This window comes from Cariama cristata, unplaced genomic scaffold, assembly GCF_000690535.1.
Source record: "Cariama cristata isolate BGI_N322 unplaced genomic scaffold, ASM69053v1 scaffold368, whole genome shotgun sequence".
In the NCBI taxonomy this organism is placed as follows: Eukaryota; Metazoa; Chordata; class Aves; order Cariamiformes; family Cariamidae; genus Cariama; species Cariama cristata.
The window spans coordinates 1-20,131 of record NW_009632602.1 but is presented as its reverse complement, the minus strand read 5'-3'; the positions used below and the strand labels follow the sequence as shown (position 1 = coordinate 20,131).

At 42.4% G+C, this 20,131-nt stretch overlaps 1 protein-coding gene across 2 annotated transcripts; it reads right to left on the bottom strand.

Annotated features, from left to right (window-relative positions):
* Positions 1-5,312: 5,312 nt before the first annotated feature.
* On the bottom strand, positions 5,313-17,815 carry CNDP2 (CNDP dipeptidase 2 (metallopeptidase M20 family)). 2 transcript variants are annotated; one of them, XM_009706387.1, is made up of 11 exons: positions 17,732-17,815; positions 16,636-16,779; positions 13,822-13,984; positions 12,138-12,226; positions 11,012-11,212; positions 10,713-10,797; positions 9,984-10,144; positions 7,866-8,030; positions 7,217-7,358; positions 6,461-6,608; positions 5,313-6,026 (listed from the first exon to the last, which is right to left on the bottom strand). In XM_009706387.1, the coding sequence occupies exons 1-11, from the start codon at positions 17,789-17,791 to the stop codon at positions 5,957-5,959; spliced, it is 1,428 nt and encodes a 475-aa protein (XP_009704689.1). In that variant the 5' UTR covers positions 17,792-17,815; the 3' UTR covers positions 5,313-5,956. The 2 variants fall into 2 exon arrangements, with proteins under 2 accessions (XP_009704689.1, XP_009704690.1); XM_009706388.1 differs by lacking the exons at positions 12,138-12,226; positions 13,822-13,984 and having other exon boundaries at positions 5,770-6,026; positions 17,732-17,791.
* Between the last annotated feature and the right edge of the window lie 2,316 nt (positions 17,816-20,131).

The window sequence follows — 20,131 nt, the reverse complement described above, 5'->3', positions numbered from 1 at the left end:
GCATATTTACAAATAAACAAATACAATACAGCATTCTAGCTTGCAAAAGCCTTTTGCAGCTGTTGTACTACTTTAACACTTTAGTTAGTTTAGTAATATTGTTACTTTCCAAGTTGCTGCAAGTCTAAGGCAGAGTTTAACAGGCTTTCTTGAAATTAAGCAGCAGCATCTCAGAATTCCCCCTGCTAGCATTTACAACAGTCCAAGAGAAGACAGCATTTCTTCTCATGTCTCTCACCTTGACTCCACTATTCACTGCATGGACATTAAATCCATTAAGTAGTTCAGAAACACAAAGTTTAATTTCCTCATATACCTTAGCTACAATTTTGCCTATATTAACAGCTCAGATTTACAATTCTATTTACTTACCCCGTCCAAAAGAGCAAGAAAACAGTCCTCCAAAGACGCACCTTTACATCAAGACATTTAGCATTTCTATATATGTTTTTATATATATAGTAACAGCAGTCTTCAAGTGATCCTTCCTTAAATGCTAGTCATGCACATTGTTTATGAACACTTAAAGTTTTTGAGTACAGATGAGCGGATTGTGATTGACAGCTGTGGGGCACACATTCACAAGCAACAGCTAACACAGAAGAAATGTCTCTGTATGAAGACTTTGAATATCTAATAATTCAACAGATTTCACTTTCAAATAACATTTGGCACTTTGTGCTGTGGGTCAAATCTGTTGCTATAGATTATAGCTACGTAGGTAATCTTGGTGGAATTCGCTTTTACTTTTTGAGAGGAGATCGCACATCCTCTGAGGATGCAACAGGTCGCACGATTCAAATGCGCTGCGTGCAGCACGGCTGCGTGCCAAAGGAGAGCATCGCACGGTAACGATGACAAAAGAAGCTGCTCAACTCTATTTGTTACCTCATTTTTCAATCTAAAGGGCAGAAATATAAGAGGTCCACGGGCTGTCTCCATGATTGAGAAGACCATAAGCCTGCCTAGACAGAAGGACGATACTGCATACCAATGTGTCAGCATCAGCTGGCATCTCTTATCAGCATGCATTTCAAGCAGTCCTCAAGAAATCTCAGAATCTCTAAGGATATGCAAAATTAATAGAAAGATGAATATTTAAAAGTAGTAGAAAAACATGTCTTTGCATTCAGGGTTTGTCATAACCTAACATCGTGATGTAGAATGGTACGATCAAGCTGGCAAGGGCCGAGAATCAAAATTATCCACTGCTAAGCTTTCCTGTGTAGCCTAAGCAGATTCTCTGGAGAGTGATTTAAATCCCCTGCATAGCTTTATTAATTATCAGAAAGGTGATTTATTCAGATTCACTCCTCATAATGTAAAAGCGTACTTAACACATGAATCTATTCTATTTTAATTGAATGATTTCAGATAACACCAAAAAAATTTGTAAGGTTTTTAAGCTGGCACTTTGACAGAATGAACAAACTGGCATACTTTATCTAGATTAGCTCTATGTTATCTCCGCTCTTCACACTGCTTCAAGGTCAAGATCACAAAGCTTAAGTTCTTGAAATTAAGACAGTCTATCATGTAACCTTATGGAAAAAATAAGTTTTGATTTAGTTAGTACAGCCAAACTCTCATTATGCTAAACCAAAGTCTATTTTGCAAGTTCAAAGCAGTTTCAAATGAGGAAACATTGTGCTTGATAAGCCTAAAATGGATTGCCACATAGTTGAAAATCAGGGCTGTGTTTTTAATGTGCATGCTATTGTCTCCCAGTACAGCAAAAATAAAGAAAAGTGACATTTTAAAAAGGCAGTTAGGGCTTATTCATTTAGGGATAATAGCTTGTAATAACTCCAGCTGCTCTTTTAAGTGCATATTCCATATCAAGATGCACTGTCAAGGATTTTGCTAAAACACAAGAAATCTAGCAAGCAACGAGGTATGACAAGCCAGAAGTCTGCATTCTCAATTTTGCAGTGGTTTCACCCTGTGGACAAACGATTGTAAAATGCATGTTGCAGATCTTCCCCCATTCTTGGGGTGGGAGAACTGGAAGTACAGGCCTTCTAGACTTGCAAACAGCAACGTGCCACCAAGAGATTTCCCAATTTCCTATCAGGAACCCAGCTATCATTCCACATTAGGAAACAGGACACAAGGTGTTTTGCTTTTGTGGCAAGTAGATATCCCTTTTTTTTTCCAGCTGCCTTTTAAGAAGTCACCTTTCCTTCTGCAAGCAATCCTCCCAGGTCCCTAAAATTAGTTTCCAGGGAACCACTGCTGCTGACTTCAGTTACTTAAGCAAGGGAAAAATTAGCAAAGTGAAGATATACGAATTTTCCCCCATCTTTAATAAAACTCCAGCTTTCAAATAAAGCAAAGTTGTGCAGTTCCATCTATTTTGTCTTGAAGGGAATCTGGACAAGAAAAGCAAAATTGTCTTGGAGGTGGAGAGCACAGAGAAAGCACAAAAGTGCTCTGACTACTTTAGTATTTGAAGGTGTTAGGCCTACTTTGACATGGTTTGGCTAAACAGAAGCTTGCAAAAAAAAAATCTCATGGATTTACAGCCACATGCCATTTGGGTCAACAGGCAATAAGCTGGGTTCCTACCTGGTTTACCCCTAACAGCCAAGTCGTAGACAAGTAAAACCTGGGCATGAAAGAGAAAAGAACATCTTGAAGTAATGGTTTAAGCAGTAAATAAATCTAAGCTAGGCAGGCATGTGTTAGCCAAGATTCAGACACTTATCAGATTAGAGAAGTTCATAACCACATTCCTTTAAGTAGCCTTCCTTACAAATAGAGCTGGCACATCTCTACTCAGGAAAATTAGAGATTGTAGCTGTTCACGTTTGTAAAACTGTTCCTGGCATAGCTCCACCCTAGAGAAGTTAAGGTGATTGTAGACAAAGACAATGAGGAAGAAACTGCAAAACCAGCCAGAACATTTTTCCAGTGCTTACCATTGCATAGGAGTTTCTTAGCACAGCAAAAATTACCTAGCAGCTACCAAGGCCAAGCAAAGCCACCTGAAACATCTGCAGTCTTGCCCTCCTCCTGGCCATACTTCCCCCTAACCAGAGATTGGTCTGGCAGTCAAGTCTTTCACCTAGGAGTCTTTTAACAAGCATCAGTTGAGGGATACTAATTATACAGGCTTTCATGTTAGGTATTAGCTGGAGCTGGCAAAGCCTTTTGGTAAACTGTAACAGGTAAAAAGCAAGGCTATGAAGTTCTGTGGGGAAAATGCCCAGCAGCCTTTTGTACACCCAGGAGATAGCGCTGGGAGGTTGTGCCTCACCGATGCATTTTGGTTTTCACGTTCAGTTCACACTATGTCGTATCAGACACTTGCGTATTGTACGATAGTGCTGTTATTCAAACCCCTTGGGGTAAGGAAACTCCTCGTATGATGCACAAGGATTCAAAGATGCAGCAAACCAGATCTCTGCAACAGATACGAGTTTGAGAAGTCTTCAAGGAGTCAGGTCGAAGGCAGGCAGGCTACAGAAATAAGCTGGCACCACTGCTCCTTCTGCTTGCATTGGTCACTCAGGCCAAGTACTACTGCTTTTGTGGTCACCTTAGGCAGGGACTAGAGAGGTTACAGCTAAAGCAAGCTCTACTGTAGCAAGGTAATAGAACTTGATGATTTCCAACTTTAAAATTATACATCTAAACAAATCTGAGATCCCATTAAGTCTCATAAAGGACCTGTTCCTTTAGCAACTTACTCCTGTGCGCTTAAATAGGCCCCTACATTTTGCTCAGGCCAAAGTCCCATTTTAATCTCCTTTTCACAGGGTTCTGGCACTCACCCCACACCAAAGTATTTCTGCTGCCTATCCAACAGGATCTGCTTCCCAGCCTCTTCCGCAAACCCCTTAACATACCTTCTGTTCTGGGCATCCTTCACAACTCTGCCATGCTGTACTTATTCAGGAAACGTAGGACCTGATGCAGTGTCTTCAGTGCAGAGCTTGAGCCAATTAACTATTTCTCAAAAGATTCATTACAAATTAAATATGACAGCTACAGACATGCTCACTTTCTGAACATAGTTCATGACATTATCAGCTTTCATCCTGCCCAAATAAGCTTTTTCTTTACATTGTGAGAAACTAGTCTTACCTCAGTCCAGGAACTATGGGTGGTTTTTTTAGGTTTTGATGCTTTTCAAATTGATAGGTAGAAAATAAGCAATAGGAACTCATCAATATCCAGGGAACTGTCTTTTTGCGTAAAGTTACCCCATTTAGAGAAGTCAGAGGTGTCAGTTCAGCAACTGAGGAAGCCGCTTTAAACACACTGACTGCTAGGACTAGTTACCCTGTTTAACTAACAATCTCAGCATACCTTCAAGTATTCAGGCATGCCACTCTCACCCTATGTACAGGCCACATGTTGGAGCAGAGCAGTTCCCCCGTCATTGAAAGGAGACCCTAGCAGGCCACTGCCCAGTGTTTGTGCAGATGCTTAGTGCCAGCAAGTACCAACACAGGCACACCACATGGGTCTCAGGCCATACCCCAGCTGCAAGCGCAAAGTTTAACCATACCAGATGATCTCCAGCCATCAACTTCCACGACAAACCAAAGAGGACAAAACAAATAAGGCAGAGAAACTGTAGAAGCTCCACAGTGAGAACAGAAGACTCCTCCCTGCCCCAGCAACCATCCATTATGAAGACTCCAGCTCAAGCAAGAGTGACAACCAGACAGACAAGACATTCCTGCCTTCTGCCCCCAAGGGAGGCAGCACCACATGCTGCTCACCTGTTTCCCAGCATACAGGACTGTGTCATGCTCTCAGGCACTTCAGAGCAAAGCATCACCGCCTGACATACTTACCTGGCTTAGCCCGCTAGTGCTGCTCAGGTAATGTCAGAAAGCGAGCCAAATCCAGTTCAGATTAGCACACATTTAAGAGGGTTTGCAGTTTTTTGAAATACCAGAAGTGATGGAGTTTAATGTTGACAGCTTGAAGTTGGATGTCAGCCAGTAGCTGCGATGAGTGATGCTCTTCTCTCCCCACTTACGCCTACAAATTCCATCCACTCCCTTGCAGTATCATCAGTTGTGCTACAGTGCGATGACCTGGCTTACAGAGCCAAATTGGAACATTTTTCTGAGCTTGTTTTCTCTCAGGAGAGCAGGATTTAGCAACATCTGCTTCAAGTCAACAAGCTGTTACAGAGCCAGAGCCTAAGGAACAAAACTTTGGATTCCCAGGAAGTACAGTCTGTAACCACATTGTTCATCTGCCTTATAGCTATAGAAAAGTTCTTCCCAAGTTACCTGAAGTTGGTTTCCCTCCGAAGTCATTATTTAATCCTTAGAAACCAAGAGCCAGACTCTAGAGCATGATTATTTATTGTCCTTTTTAGGGAGTACAAAGGCAGCTTTACAAAAAGATGGCCAGTAGTCATTACCAGAGTGAATTTTGTTATAACTTAATTCACCGTGAACTGAAACCTGCAGGCAGGTATAAACCGTAAGAGACAAACTGCTTTTCCAAATCACTCAGTTCACAAGACAGATGCGTCACTACAGCCTGAACACATTCCAGTATAGCCCCGTAATCTGTCACTTTGACTACTTCCAGGACATATCCAGGAACAAGAACCTTAAATTTGGCTGGCAGTTCTGCAACTGATGTGGCTGCTTAAACAGCTGAGAGCAAACCGTTCCTCCTGCTTTACAGGAAAAGTAGAATACAGCAAACCACAACTTTGAAGTGATACAGAGGGGACAAAGATGCAGTTCAAGACTACTGGCCAGATAAGGAATAGTCTGTGTCATCTGAAGTAAGCTTTTAAAGACATATTTTTGGTATACAGTATTCTGTGTCAAGTGGAACTGCATGCTTCCCTCTCTCCCACCAAAGCAGTGGAGTCTTGGTGGAAAAGGGGAGCCATGTAAGATTTGGTGGTAGTTGATGACATTTTATAAGAAAACTCAGACTTCTGACCCATAAACCAGAAGGTAAGGTGTCTAACTTAGTCCTTCAGCTGGGAAACTTCATAGAGGTATGCACCAAGCATCTTCACCCCCTGGATGTAGTTGTACCTGGAAAGAAGATGCTTCTATTAGCGTTGTCTTTGAGCTGTATTTCTAGCAGTTGTGCTTTTCGCAGTATCAGTCCTACACACACCAGACACTACAGGCATTACTGTTGCAGGCAACAGGCATGACTCCCAACCTCCCCCCATCTGCCGCAGCAAGACAGAAACGCCATCCTTGGGGCAGGGGGTAGCCAAGCTTGGAGAAGAAAGTACAAAACTGCTTCTGGTTTCAAGTGTGTAAAGCCAGATGCAGTAATGAGATCACGATTCAGCTACAGACCCGTTACCCAACCAGTAATTCTCTGCTAGGGGGAAAGGGCACTTTGCCTTCCAGAGAATTATAGAAAAGCAAGAGCTCAATTCTTCTTGCTCCTTTTCTTAATATATACCAAGACCCACAGTAAACTCAGCATGGCACAGGGATAAGTATTCTCTTACCTATTTAGCTTCTCATTTTGAGAGTGGGCACCATCATCTGCAGCTCCAACAGGAAGCAGCATGACATTCTTGCCTGTTGCTTCTTGAAAAGTAAGGGTGACAGGAATGCTTCCTCCCTCCCTCGTCAGGTCTGGTTCAACTCCAAAAACTAGAAAAGTGATACTCTAGTCAGTTTGGAGTTGCATTGGTTTTTCCAACAAATCCTTAAGCCATCAAGTACCAATCCCAGGTGCTGGCTAAATCTTGCTCTGTTTTAATCAGCCAGACTGCACAGGCCACAGAACTGCGGAGCTTTCTCCCCTGAGGTGTAGTGCTGGAGTATAGTCACCGAGTTCAGTCCAAACAGTTACACAAATAACACTTCATTTAAAAACCTGCTTGTACGCCAGCACAAGTTAGATTCGCTCTAGTTGCCCCAGCCTAATAGATTAAGAGGGATGCTAGGATGAGTAAGCTTTGAGGGCTTTGGCTAAGTGATCTGAACTCACAGTCTCATCCTTGTGCAAAAGTAACACCATACCAATGGACTTGTTCCAGCATAGGAGGAGTGAGCTTGATATCAAGTTGCTTTCCTTCCCGTAACTCAGGCTTGAGTTTAAGGATTGCACATGACATGCTTTGTTACTTGGTGAGCCAAACTTATGAGATACATGCAGAACACTAAATATTCTGCAAACGTGAGCTCCTCAGTATTTCTTGAGGTGCTGGAACAAGAGTTTTTTAGTCCTCCCAATGCCAAGTGAAAAACCCACTGACCTGTCTTCATGGCCTTCCTACCAGCCATATAGTGGGGATGGTTGAAGTCTGACACCCAAGGTTTTCCACCATGGCCCAAGTACACTCTGAATTTGTTGGGGCTCTGCAGCTCTGCAAACTTTTTGCTCACGTAGTCTTCAACCTATAAGAAAGGTTGAAGAATCTTATCTACTGTTAGCATTTGTACAAACACTGGTAAAGACTCTACACTAAAAGCATCTTGGGGACTTGCAGGCAAAATTGTGCAGCAATGCCTTTCCTCTTATTATTTTATATAATTCCTATATCTCTGAAGTCAGAGTATCTCCTTTAGGCAAGTTAACAGTATACTGTAGAACCGTTAGCCAACACATCAAACTCTTATGCTTTTGAATATGCACTCCTGGTAATCCAAGTGCCCTACAATTAAATTAGCATTTACTCCTGAGCCCTTTGAGATAATTGAGAGAAATTGAATAGCCAGGCCACAGCAGTCCAGTGTGGTACCATACGGCAATTCCCTCAATGAGCAGAGCTGAGGTGCAGAACAGGGAAGATGCTAGCAAACAAACAGAACTGCTTTAGAAACCAGAAATACTCTTCCCTCAGGCATGGAGAAGAAGTTTAGAGACTCTAGTTGTTTTGACGCCATCAATCTGTCTCAACATACCTGCTTTGTGACTTCTTCAGGAGTCATGTTTGGCACAAGCCTGATGGAGAACTTGCCAATCACTTTCCTAGGAATCACAGTCTTGGCTCCAGAGGCTGAGAAGGCTCCTTCAATTCCATGGAGAGACAAGGAAGGGTATCTCCACCTATGCATCAGGATATCTCTCTGCAGAAGCAAAGGCAAAGACACAAGGTTATGTGAAGTTTGACAAAGTTCACCAAAGTAGTAATTTCTTCAATCTAATAAAGACTTTGTGAGAAACAGTGCTTTCTCCCATGGAGAAACACAGCTCATTCAAGACCACTCAGTTATAAACAGAAACTGTTACTCCCATTAAGCACACATTTTGATCCAACAGCTGGGTTTTCAGCACCTGAAAAGATTTAGTAGTTCTAGTTTGGCTTTCTCCTAGTTCTATGGAACTTACAGGACATGACCAGCCTGTTTCTGACAAGGACACAAATCCCATTTATAAGGTGCTCAAGCACAGTGCGTAGGCAGTGCATTGGAAGCTCTAGTCCCCACTGCCTTGAGGTAGGCAGGCGCCTTCAGAGTCACATGCTTATGAAGTCACAAGTTTTCTAAAAGCCTTGCCACTGTGCAGACTGAGGCATACAAGAGTGCTCCTGTTTATGTCATCAGTTGTATTGAACTGCCTGAACTCCAGGTTGGTTAAAGTAAGCACTGTTGCCTTTTTCAGAATCACTTCTGCATTTCCTCCTTGTTGCCTTGGACACAGCTGTTCAGCACACTGAACTCTGCACACTTTGTGTCCGGTATGGACAGCTACAGGTTCTCAAACCTGAACTTCACTGCAGAAATTCAGGAGACTTAGATATTTAGTGGCCCTCATGTTAACTGTTTTGTTCCAGGTACAACCTGCCTCCAATCTTCTCTCAAAGCAAATTTAACTGTCCACAGTTCAAATCTCTCAAGCACATTGTTTCTCACTTGAAGATTACAGCCTTCTCTCCCATCTCTCTCCTTAGCCCTAAGACCCTTCTTGCATGTATGCAGTTTGCTTAGAACTCCCTTGGTAAGTTAAGCTAGGATTTCAGTCTCGCTAAGATTGAACAGCTTTAGGTCAGTATCATACATAAAGAGCATCTTGCCAGCTCCTCCTTATATACAAGCTATATTTCATCTATTAATTTATAGGATAAGGCTAAACAAGAAAGTCTGTGTGCTCCTGGTTGATACAAACCTGAACATGTAAAGACAGGGTTGAGGATATAAAATTGTTACTTATACCTATTTGAGTTCAGTCTGAAGTCTTCTCCTGACAGTACTAGGACAGAAGACAGACCTGCACATGTAAACTTGTCTTTTACAACACTCACTTCTGCTTTTTATGATAGGAGATGTATTTACATCTAGGGTTTAATGCTTTAAATTTAGTATGTAACACCTGTACCTTGCAAGATTCAATGCTGTTAAAAGCATTCACTTGGAGAGCTCCCAGGATGAAGATTTGAGAAGTTCAAACTTGAGTTTATTGAACTTGAGCCTGTTCAAAGATTTGGGCAGCTGCCTAGCTCATGGCTACAAAACAGTCCTTGCTTGTCAGCTCTAGGAAGATGTTCAGTATGTCAACCTTAAGTTCAACACAGGTTGATCTCAAGCTGTTTTCTCACTTAACGAGAAGTCATCTCTGAGCAACTACTTTATTTCTGATAACCCACTGAACTTCCTACAGATGTAGGAAATCAGATGCTTTGTGTAGGTGTGGTATCTGACCTCTGGAAAAGTGCTAGCAGTTCTTATCTAGCCTTAGAAGAACAGCACTAGATAATGGAAGCTCTCTACAAGTTTGAAATGCTACTTATACTTAGACTAAGGAGTAAATTTAAAGTTGTCTGTGCTGCTTGTCTTAAACATAGGATAACCTAGACTAAGTTTCCAAGCACCTAACACTTTGCAGGGGAACTGCCAGTCAACAATACAGTATGTGAAATTATCTTCAAGGAAATCTCACTATTTTAAAGACACCAGATGAATTCTCTGCCTACTAAATTACTTGGCAACTATACAAGTATCCACAGAAGTTTCCGTCTCCTACTAATACAGAGAGCTTAAACTAACACAGCTAACCAGGGTAGAGGGAGTAGTACAGTATACCTTTGTATCATGCAATAGTTTTGTTGCTCCTACATCTTTTGCATATTCTTCCAGCTCAAAATCAATCTTTTCATACAGTGCCAGCTCCTCATCAGTAACAGGTGCCACTGCTTCATTAATGCCTGGGATGAGGATTTTCCCTTTCTTGTCTATAAGAGAACCTGTAAACAAGAAGCACCTAATATCAGCATTCAACCAGGAGAAACAAGATGTCATTGCTGGGAACACTTTCCATGGGAAATAGAAGTCTTTGCCTTCCAAAAACTCTGTAAATGTGGTGAAATTCTGACTTCTACCTCCCAGAGCCTGTACCACCAAGCATGCAAGGCACTTATGGAATTTGCAGCTATCCAAGATGTGCACTTCCTTGGAGTTGTATTTAATTCTACTGCTACGTGTTTGGCTGGCTGTTTGAAGGCAGGATTCCCAAGGAGTTTGATATGGCATCCATAGAAGAGTCTGCAGAAAAGAGTCAATTTAATTAACATACAAGTTTGCAACAAGATTTTAGGGGAAGTTAAAGTAGACAGACAACTTCTTGGCAAGACCTTCATCATATTTCTGTATTGAAGGCATCAGCCTTGCATACCTGGCAAGTACCATTTCATCGGTCATTGCTTTGCTAACGTAAGCAGCCCTTAGGAACCCCCCCTCACTGCAAATTCACTCATGCTTTAATGGCTCTTGCTCCCATTTTAGGTGCATTCAGTGAAACCTGTTTTTTCTTACCCATTAGAGCAATGAGATCTGTCATGGCCTCATGTACCGAACCACCATAAACTCCAGAGTGAAGGTCTTTGTCACTACATTCCACCTGGTTTGAAGTGAATTAAGATTCAGGTTAATATCAGCATGAAGATACTGTCAAATGCACAGACTTTCACCCCAGCTTTTTGCTGCAGGTATTTTGAGACTGCATCTGGTTTTGAAACCAGACCACTCAGTTGTTGTACCTTAAAGCATTTACTCTTCTGCAGTAGAAAAGTCAGTTTAATAATACTGGTTTTGCAATCTATTTCAGCACTTACCTCTATGAAGTAGTAGCAGATACCCCTCAAGCCATAAGTGATACAAGGCTTCTGCTTGCCTAGCCAGTAGTTGTCAGAAATGCAAACATAATCCACATCTTTGAAGAAAGTATCTCGCTGAGCAAAAATCAGTTCATCAAGGCCTTCAGATCCCGATTCTTCCATACCCTCTAGGCAGAACTTAACATTTACTGGAAACTCCTTTGAAAAATGAAAAACAAGAACAGATTAAGTACATGAAAACACTGGACTCCTTCAGCAATCAGTAATTTTCATCTGTCATGTAGAAAGCAGCAAAATGGACATGAATAAATTAGTTCCACAACAGTGAATTTTGTTAATTATACTCTAAGTATTACAAAGTTTGGACTGCATTTATGTTGAGGGCACTTACACCACCCTTCATTTGATGGAATTCAAACTCTTCAAAAAAAGTTTTAACTAAGCTCTGGAACAACTTCTTCCCAAGCCTCTTAACTGTGGGAACGCAGCAGAAATCTGTTGCCAAAGGTAAGTCACAGGACTAGGAAAACTCATATTAACCACAGCAACTGCATGCCACAGTAGGAGAGTCAGAGCTACCCTGTCTATCCCATCTACCATACTCCATGCCTAGATGTCATTTGAGAACTGGTAATTCTTCTCACAAGTAATGGCAACTTGTCTTGCAAGATAAAGCAGACACCTGAAGCTTTTTCTGATTGCACTTTTTCTTGAACAGAAAGAGCAAAGCTCCCAGTTTAGTGTTACTAAGTTAATCTCTTCTTAGAGCTCAGTGGTAGTGAGACATTAAGCTCTGCTAAAGGCCAAGCTAATTTGACATCCTTACATGAAAGTGATCACATTTGTTTATTCTTCCTGCTCCAGATGCTTGCATATGTATTTCCCTTCCTATGCATTTTGTTAAAGCAAAAATGTTTAAAGTGCAATCCAAGCATTTACAAGACTAACTCGTCAGCAAGTCAACTCAACCCTCCTGGGACATTGGGGAATTTACAGTACTATTGCATCATTCCTCTCATCAGCTGAATAAGCAGGCTTGCCTCCTAAGGGTTTGTGACTTGGATAACATTTATTGCTAGACTCAGCTGCAGGTAAAAAAGCAGGATACATTTTGGGCACATACCTGGTTAGTTTGTTGATAAGCCTCCAAGGCATTCAGCCAGGCAAGCACTGGACCTTTGTCATCTGTTGATCCTCGCCCATACAGCTTTCCTGTAGAAACAAGATATAAATTAACCAGTGCAGAGAAAAATTAGGATGAAGCTTCAGTCATCTCTTGCCCTCATGAGAAAAATACCTTCTTTCGATAAGCTTTTTAGCTCTGCTTGTATTAACTTTCATTTCTGATTCTTCTGAAGTCAGCAGTTTTACATCCCACTTCATACACCCATGCAAGTGGCACAGGTGCAGGACTGCACTAGTTCTCCCACTTAGAGCTACCTCACCTCTTCCCCCAGCTGCTCCCTGGATAGGAGTTGAAAGTAAGCCTGGAAAAGATATAACTGCCTTGGGCTATGTCATTCCCATATCCTTCACCATAATATCATTTTCTACAAACACAGTTGTACAGGGATAGAAACAAGCTACTGCCTTTTAACAGAAACCTATCCAGTACTGGCTTCAATTCAATAATTCTTTGTTTGAAGAGTAAGAATACAGTAGTTAGTGACCAATCCCTTCTCTGGATTCTCCAGATAAGAGTGAATCTCCCCAGAAAGGGCTTTAATCGAAGACAAGTTTTACAGGCTATAGGGAAGTCCCCAGAAATGCAGCACATGGGATCACAGTAGAGGCAGATACTGCTGCAACCCAGAGCTGTGGCTACAACCCCGAAGCACTAGGTATAACCAGTGACAGAACAGGCTCACAAAGTAAGGAGCCATTCATAAATAGGTCTCTTACACTGCCAGGCTGCACAGAGATAAACCACAGCCTGAGGCAAATCTAGCTCTTGCTATCAGATGAGATAATCCAACTTGGTCACAGGCAGCAGAACGCCAGTTACTAAGTGCCCAAGTAGAAATACTAGCTACCAGAGACTACTTTTCTTGGCAATGATTAACGCTTATGCAATAAGAATGGTTAATGTCCTTCTATTCATCTGACCTTTGACACCCAACACCAAGCAAATCAAACAAGGAAGAGGCTGTTGGTAGCACTAGCTTTAAGTAGAAAAGAAAGTTTTTGTCCCCTCTTAGTTACTGGCAATGTGTTGTTTCAACAGGAGTTACTGGATGATTTCTTCATCCCCGTTTACAGGAGAGGGACACTTGTCTGGGCACCAGCTCTGTAAAACACATCTCCTGCGGGACTCGTCATAGCACAGTATGCAAACACCAGGCAACCCAGGGAGGCTGCCATACCACTCCTGTCTCCAGCCATAAAGAAGCTGTGTTGAGCGTTTGTCCCCTGTAGCAGTTCAAAACCCCTGCAGTCTGACATGACCTTACAGGCTGCAAGTTAGGAACAGCACAAGAAAGTAGTTCTAGAAAGCTTTCTGGCAACAAATTGTTACCATGGCAGGCAGCAGTTAAGACTTTGTTGTAGATACAAGGAAGATACGTGCAAGTACAGCCTAGACTATCAGAAGAAGAAACGAGCCCTGAGAGCAGCCCAGAGAGATTTCGCAGCCCTACTTGTTTACCACTTCCCCTCCTGCATATTTTCTCAACAGTATTAAACAAACACCCATGTCTGTTCTTATTCTCCTTCCCCCTTTCAATCAAGGGTATGACTTTAGAACAGTTGAGAAATACCATACTCGTTAAAAGAAGTGCTCTGCAGTTTGTGAAGTTCACCACTCTTACCTTCTCTTTCTACCAGGGTGAAGGGCTCACTGTCCCAACCATCCTCTAGCGCTGCTGGCTGAACATCCAGGTGACCATATACACAAACCGTCTTTTTGCGTGGATCTGAGCCAAGTGTTCCCAGAACAATTGGCGGTAGAGGGATCTGTGAGCCATCAGGCAGCTAGAAATAAGAGGCAAGAAGTTTTATTCAAATGCAGAGTGTCAGAGCAGCACATTTTTATCAGATGGATAAATTATTTTAACAGTGCAGAAGGTATGAGATTAGGTGCATAGGCAGCTAGACAAAACTAAGCCACTTAAACTGATTGCCAGAAGCAGGGTGCCAATGAAGGCATGACAGCACCATGCCAGTAAGTTTCCTGACAAGTCTCGGTAACAGTCAAAATGTTCCAAGGCCCTCAGAACCGTTCGCTTTAAACTAACAATCCTACATCAGATTTTAGCAGCGCAAGCTGTCTGCATGCCAAACTGCCATATCTAATGCTGACCTAAGCATAAGTGACAAACTCCATTCAATATTGCATTCTGTATTGCTTGTTGCTGCACCTTCATCCTGTCCACAGTATAGCTCCCTAGACAAAAATTTCCTGACAGCCGTACCACCAAGTATAACACGTGCCTACACCCAAATAAGGTCAGCCTAACAGTTGTCTTCCTCTATACTAGCCTATGCTGTTACGCAAAGGGCAGGGTAGTGCCAATGAACTTAGTTCAAGAGTTGAACTTGGCTTAGTTCTTTGCAAAACCCCATGAGCAATTATCACACGCTATTCTCAGTCAGCATGTATTCCCCTCCCAGTGAACACATACTCCTAGACACTGTTCAGCAGATCAAGATCAGCTTTGACTTTTTGCTCACATGGGCTCCAAGCTCTGATTTTTTATCAACAGCTTACACACTCCTTGGCCAGCTGCAGCTCTAAGCAATTAAAGCATTATTGTAAGGATTTACACTTTATCAGTACACAGTACAAACTGCTGTGCCACAGTAAACTTAAGTTAGACCAGACAAGTTCACCAGCTGCTTTACATTGTCCTTAATTGATATAGCAGCAGTGTACATAATACACTGACTAGATTTGTCTATGCTTAATATAAAACTAAAGTTAGAAAAATTCTTGCAGCTGGGTTAAAGCTAACTAGAAACATTACTTGTAATAAACTCTGTAAAATCAGCTCCTGCCTCCAAAAGAGTTACACTGATGAAAGGAACAAGTTTGCTTCAATTAACTGAAACACTTTTGATGGGATTTTAGGCTGTAGGTCATAGCAGAGCTAGAATTATCCTACAGATTCCCTCCCAAGGCAGCACACAAAGTCAGCTGCTTCCCTGCTGGGATCTGTAGGGCTACAAACAAGTGTATTCCTGTTGCCAAAAGCAAGATCTGCTCAGAGGGTCCTGATACACACAGGTCTCACCCAGCAGTCATTAGCACCAATTACAACTACAATCTTCTAAAACTACCAAACACTTGAGTACAACAGGATTTTGAATTCCACTATCCAAACACTAGTCTAACAATTTTGGTACGGGTCTTACTCTATGACTTATAGCAGCTAGGCACTTCAAAGGAGGAGCACATCTAGTGGATGGTTCCCTAGGATGAGATTATCATTGTTCACATAAGCACATACATTTCTCAGGTGAAGAAAAGCAGTTCACATAGCTAAAAATAAGGAGGGGACTCATCCTATCAAGAATCTTTCTGTATCTGGTAATGGAGCAGTGCAGTGTCATGACAAATGTAACACTTCTGGAAGAGCCTAAAAGTCTTTTGGAAGACTCACTGAAACTTCAGTCAGTATCTTTACAGTCTATGGGTCTAAGGCCCAACACCAGCCTGCTGTTAAAGATGTCTAACAGTTTTGTTTGCAGGTGCTCTGTTCACGTTCAGTTAGAAAATTATACACAGTCCAAAGTGTAATACAAGATACTTAACTGATCTGGATCCCAAGGTTTACTATAAACCAAGATTTTAACACGAAGCTCAGACTGTGCGGCAGGAAAGACGTTATCCTACAGCCCAACAGGCTACTGCCTTTCTAGTTAGAAAATTATACACAGTCCAAAGTGTAATACAAGATACTTAACTGATCTGGATCCCAAGGTTTACTATAAACCAAGATTTTTAACAGGAAGCTCAGACTGTGCGGCAGGAAAGACATTATCCTACAGCCCAACAGGCTACCGCCTTTCTAGGCCGCTACCCACAAGACCCTTGCGTGGTGATCCTGGCCAGAAGACCATCAGACATCAAGAAATTAGTGATGCACATCATTAGCCTGAGTACACTCAAGCCTGTGCTATGTTGCAGACACAGCTTCGCCTTCCTGCCTGTATTGTGCTGTGCGTATCCTTGGGCTGCAGGATAAACTCAGCCAGTCAACTGTAGCTTGCAGGCAGTTCCCACTTGGTACTGGTGATTACACCACCTGTGTGTCCTTGTCTTTAGATAAAAGCACAGCAAGAAGTTCTCATGTGAATATCCCTTTTGTTTGGCAGTGGAATCAAACAGTTTGATTAAATAAAGTGGGATAACATTTCCATGAATGGGATCTGCACAGCATGCTGTCCATCGATGGGATGCCCTCTAGAAGCTGCACAGCTTGGGGTTCCCGGTACCCGAAGGGACATAACCTTATCTATGTCTTTCTCTACAGCAGTAGCTCTAATAAACAGCATTTTAAGTGATACTTTACAGAGTCTAAGTGCCTTTCTTACTGGATCATAAGAAGCCAGCACCTCCTAGTGCAAAACACCTCATCTTCTAAAGACGCTTCTGCTCAACTGACATGTAGATGCTCACATACCTTTTGTTTCCCAATATCCATAAGTTGGGTTGTGCCTCCCAGTCGCTCGATATCCTTCGCAGCAAGCTGCATCATGCGTTTGATTTCATCCCTCTTCTCCGGCCATGCTGACACACTCTGGATTGCCACCCATTGAGCCAGCCGCTACAGAAAGATGGCAAAGCTAAAGGTTTTACTACACATGACTTCTGGCATGGGAGACACTATACAAACACAACACCTTGCAATTCATCTAATACTGTTTTAATCAAGCTTAACCTTGAGGCAAATCAGCTCCGTCCTCTGCCCAAAGGAGTACTCTAACCCTTAATATTACACTCAAAAGCTCTCTAAAAACCTCACCATCCTACAGCTGCCCCTGCAGCGTAGCACACAGTCTACAGATACATAAGGTAAGCTTAAGAGTATGACAGCTTGTGCATTATTGTGCCTTTCTGGTTGCCATTTCTGAAGTATCCAGAACCAGCTAGTGTCTTTCAGGCTTCTCAGAAAGGCCGCCTTAGCTTTCTCCCCCCATGTGAGATCAGTGAGAGAAACTGGCAGAAGTCAAGTTCAACATAGCTCTTGCCTGAGAGTTTACAGTGCTATACCACCGATTCCTTCGCAGGTGAAAGGGACTGCAATACAAGGTGCAATTAAATAGCAGTTAAACAGCAAAGTCCAGAAGGTAACTTCTCCCTCCGTACCCCAACATGAACTGTTTCATATGAGAAAGCTTTATTCCAGCCTTGATTACATCTTTCCTCGCCCATCTCAAAAGGGGAGACAGTATAAACCTAGTTTGGCATTCGGTAATCAGTATCAAACTTCCTGTACCTCTAAATAAGTCACTGCCAGCACTACACAGTAATAGAGCATTTCCTAATAAATCTATAATGGAGATTTAGGTCTTGGAACAGAACTATGCCTAAACTTAAGAAACAAAGTTTTCTGGCTTGTGTTAACCAGTCACACCTGCTGCCTGCTTCCCCCTTTCCCCAATTACCTGGTATTACTCTATTGGGCATATTACATACGTGTAACAAACTTCAAGCTGAACACCAAACTTTTAATATCCCATAGCTGTCTGTGCTGCAGCATAAAACTCAAAACTTACCTGAATATAGAGGTCTTGGTGTTCATCGATGTATTTAAAGAGGGTTTCAAGAGCAGACATTTTCCAACCAGAACGGTGTTGCTGAAGATTCTGTGACAGAAAAATAATTTAGCCTTCACAGGTTTGAGAAGCAACAGTCAGTAAGCAAGCAGCCACAGAAGACTTTCACCCTTCAACTGCTAATGTCACACACCAAGCTGTGCTAATATAAAACTTGAGGTCACTCCTCCTCATGAAATCACACAGTGAACTGGCTAAACAAAAGCATATTTAATCTCAACACTACTGTTTCTGCCTCCCCCCCAACCTAACTTTGGAAGTTAAACTCAGCAAGCTTGGCTACAGAGGTATTTCAATCAAGTCATGCACTTCACTGCAGAATTACAGGCAAAATGTTACTCAAGTAAAATGCAACTTCAAAGAGCAGATTTCATTGTGAGAGTTCAACTAATAGCGCGCCATAGGCTTGAATGCTAGTAGCCAGGTCCAAGAAAACAGCACACTTACTTTGTGCTCCACAAAGGAGGTTAAAAGCAGGCAGCTTAAGAGCTGTGTTTTCTTCAGCTTTAAAGTCCCAACCTGCCACTCAGCATTCCCAAAGGCCAGACTGAAGCCACAGGAACAGAAACCAGCCCCAGCAGGCCATGAGCAAGTCATCAGCGACTAGTTCAGTGCTACCACTTCCTTGTTTTGTTTTAGTTTCAACTGAAGTTCATGTGAGAAAATCCTAGACCTCCCCCCAGTTTTCTGTCTGCCTTCCAGTTCAAATTCCATATTAAAAAAAGACACTGTCCACTCAACCAGCAAGCTTAAACTTAGTTCTCAAGTTAGAACTAAAGATACAGCACCTCCTCCAAGTCCGGAAAATAATGAGCTTTACAAACACACCTCTGAAATCCAAGTGCCTGGACCATTAGAAAAACTCCAGTGTCTGCATAATACACTGAACAAGCACATTCAGCAGAACCAGCTGCTGTGATTCAGTATTTTGCTCAGTCAGCTCTATGCCAGATCCTTTAAGTCTTTCTTCTTCATGGAAGTCACAAGACAAGTATGATAGTTGTTAAAACATTTGACTGTTTGTCTTAGGATTTCTTGAACAGCTGACTACTTAGTTGAAAAACTTGCAAGCTGCAGGTTGTCCCACACAACATACTGTGATATAAGCACATCCTACCACCTCAAAGAAGACTTACAGAATCCATTTTCTTTCAAGCAGGGTTGTACTTAGATGACTGATGTGTGACATACAAAGATTTCACTCACTGGAGATGGCTCCTATTTAATTTACAGGATCCACCAAGTTTAAATTTGGATAATGAGTCTTAAGCACCAATTAGAACAACCCCAAACCACCAGACAGGGCAAGCATTCTCTTCAATAGTCACAAATAGTGAAAACTGAATGCCTTTCAAAAGGACTATATAGACAAAAGCAAGTTAAATCAATGCTTCTCACTGAATCCTGGTTTCCCTAACGAAGCAACCATCCTCACATGCAGTCAGAGCTCAGGCATGATTCACCTGGAGCTTTTCAGAGAAATCAGCACACAGGCATCAGTCCTGTGCATCTGAGCCTCCCCTTCACCCAACCAGTTCCTATAGAAACACCAGGGCTCTAGCTTCCCAGCACAGACACGAAATACAACATATTACATGGAGGCTGATATTCTGTCCAACACAAACAAGATCTGAACTGCTCACCAAGTCAGGGGGTACTTTAAGTATTGCCTTAAACATAGTTCAATAGTCTTAAAAATTAGTGGGGGCATTCAGTCACTCAAGTCTCACTGTACAGCTGCAAAAAGTCTACCTGAGAAGGCTTCAAACTTGGGAAAGCAAATGTTGCTTACTGCACAGCACAAGGCTGGATATTACTTCCCCTCTGCTTTTAAAACCAGGGCTAGATTTTCCTGTAGATCCCTCAGACTGGAGAGCCAAATCCTTCCTACCTGTACAGAAGAGGCTCCGCCGTTCCACCTTTTCACAGCACTGTGACATTATGAAATCAGATAACCCAAGGGACTATCAGTGCACCCTGACAACTTTGCTCTCCTTAGCCACAGGCAAGATGAGAGCATTTAATCAAGCCAGGAGAGGTCTGAAGCTATCACAGAGCACTTTTTTTAAAGCCACTGAAAGCGGCAGCATACGACCCCATGTCCATATGACAGGCCCTGCTTTTTGGGCTGAGGTTGACTTTGAGGTCAAATTGGAGACTTGACAAGGATTTGCAGCAAAAGGGAAAGATCCCCGCAGCCCCCAGCTCCGTGACCACACACAGGTAAGCCGAAAGCGGCGGGGGGGGCATGTCGCAGGTCTCCTAAGGACGGGGAAAGCTGACGGGGAGAGAGAACAAACGTGGGGAAGGGGACAGGGACACAGCGGCAGCTTCCCTCTG

What these genes read in the sequence shown, in the direction of transcription:
- CNDP2 (XM_009706387.1), bottom strand. Translation starts at nt 17,791, where the DNA reads ATGTCTGCTCTTGAAACCCTCTTTAAATACATCGATGAACACCAAGAC. An exon ending in TGGATATTGGGAAACAAAAG is followed by an intron (nt 13,985 to 16,635) that starts GTATGTGAGCAT and finishes TCTTATTTCTAG; the next exon opens with CTGCCTGATGGCTCACAGAT. An exon ending in TAGGAAGGCCATGAAGACAG is followed by an intron (nt 6,609 to 7,216) that starts GTCAGTGGGTTT and finishes TCACTTTTCTAG; the next exon opens with TTTTTGGAGTTGAACCAGAC.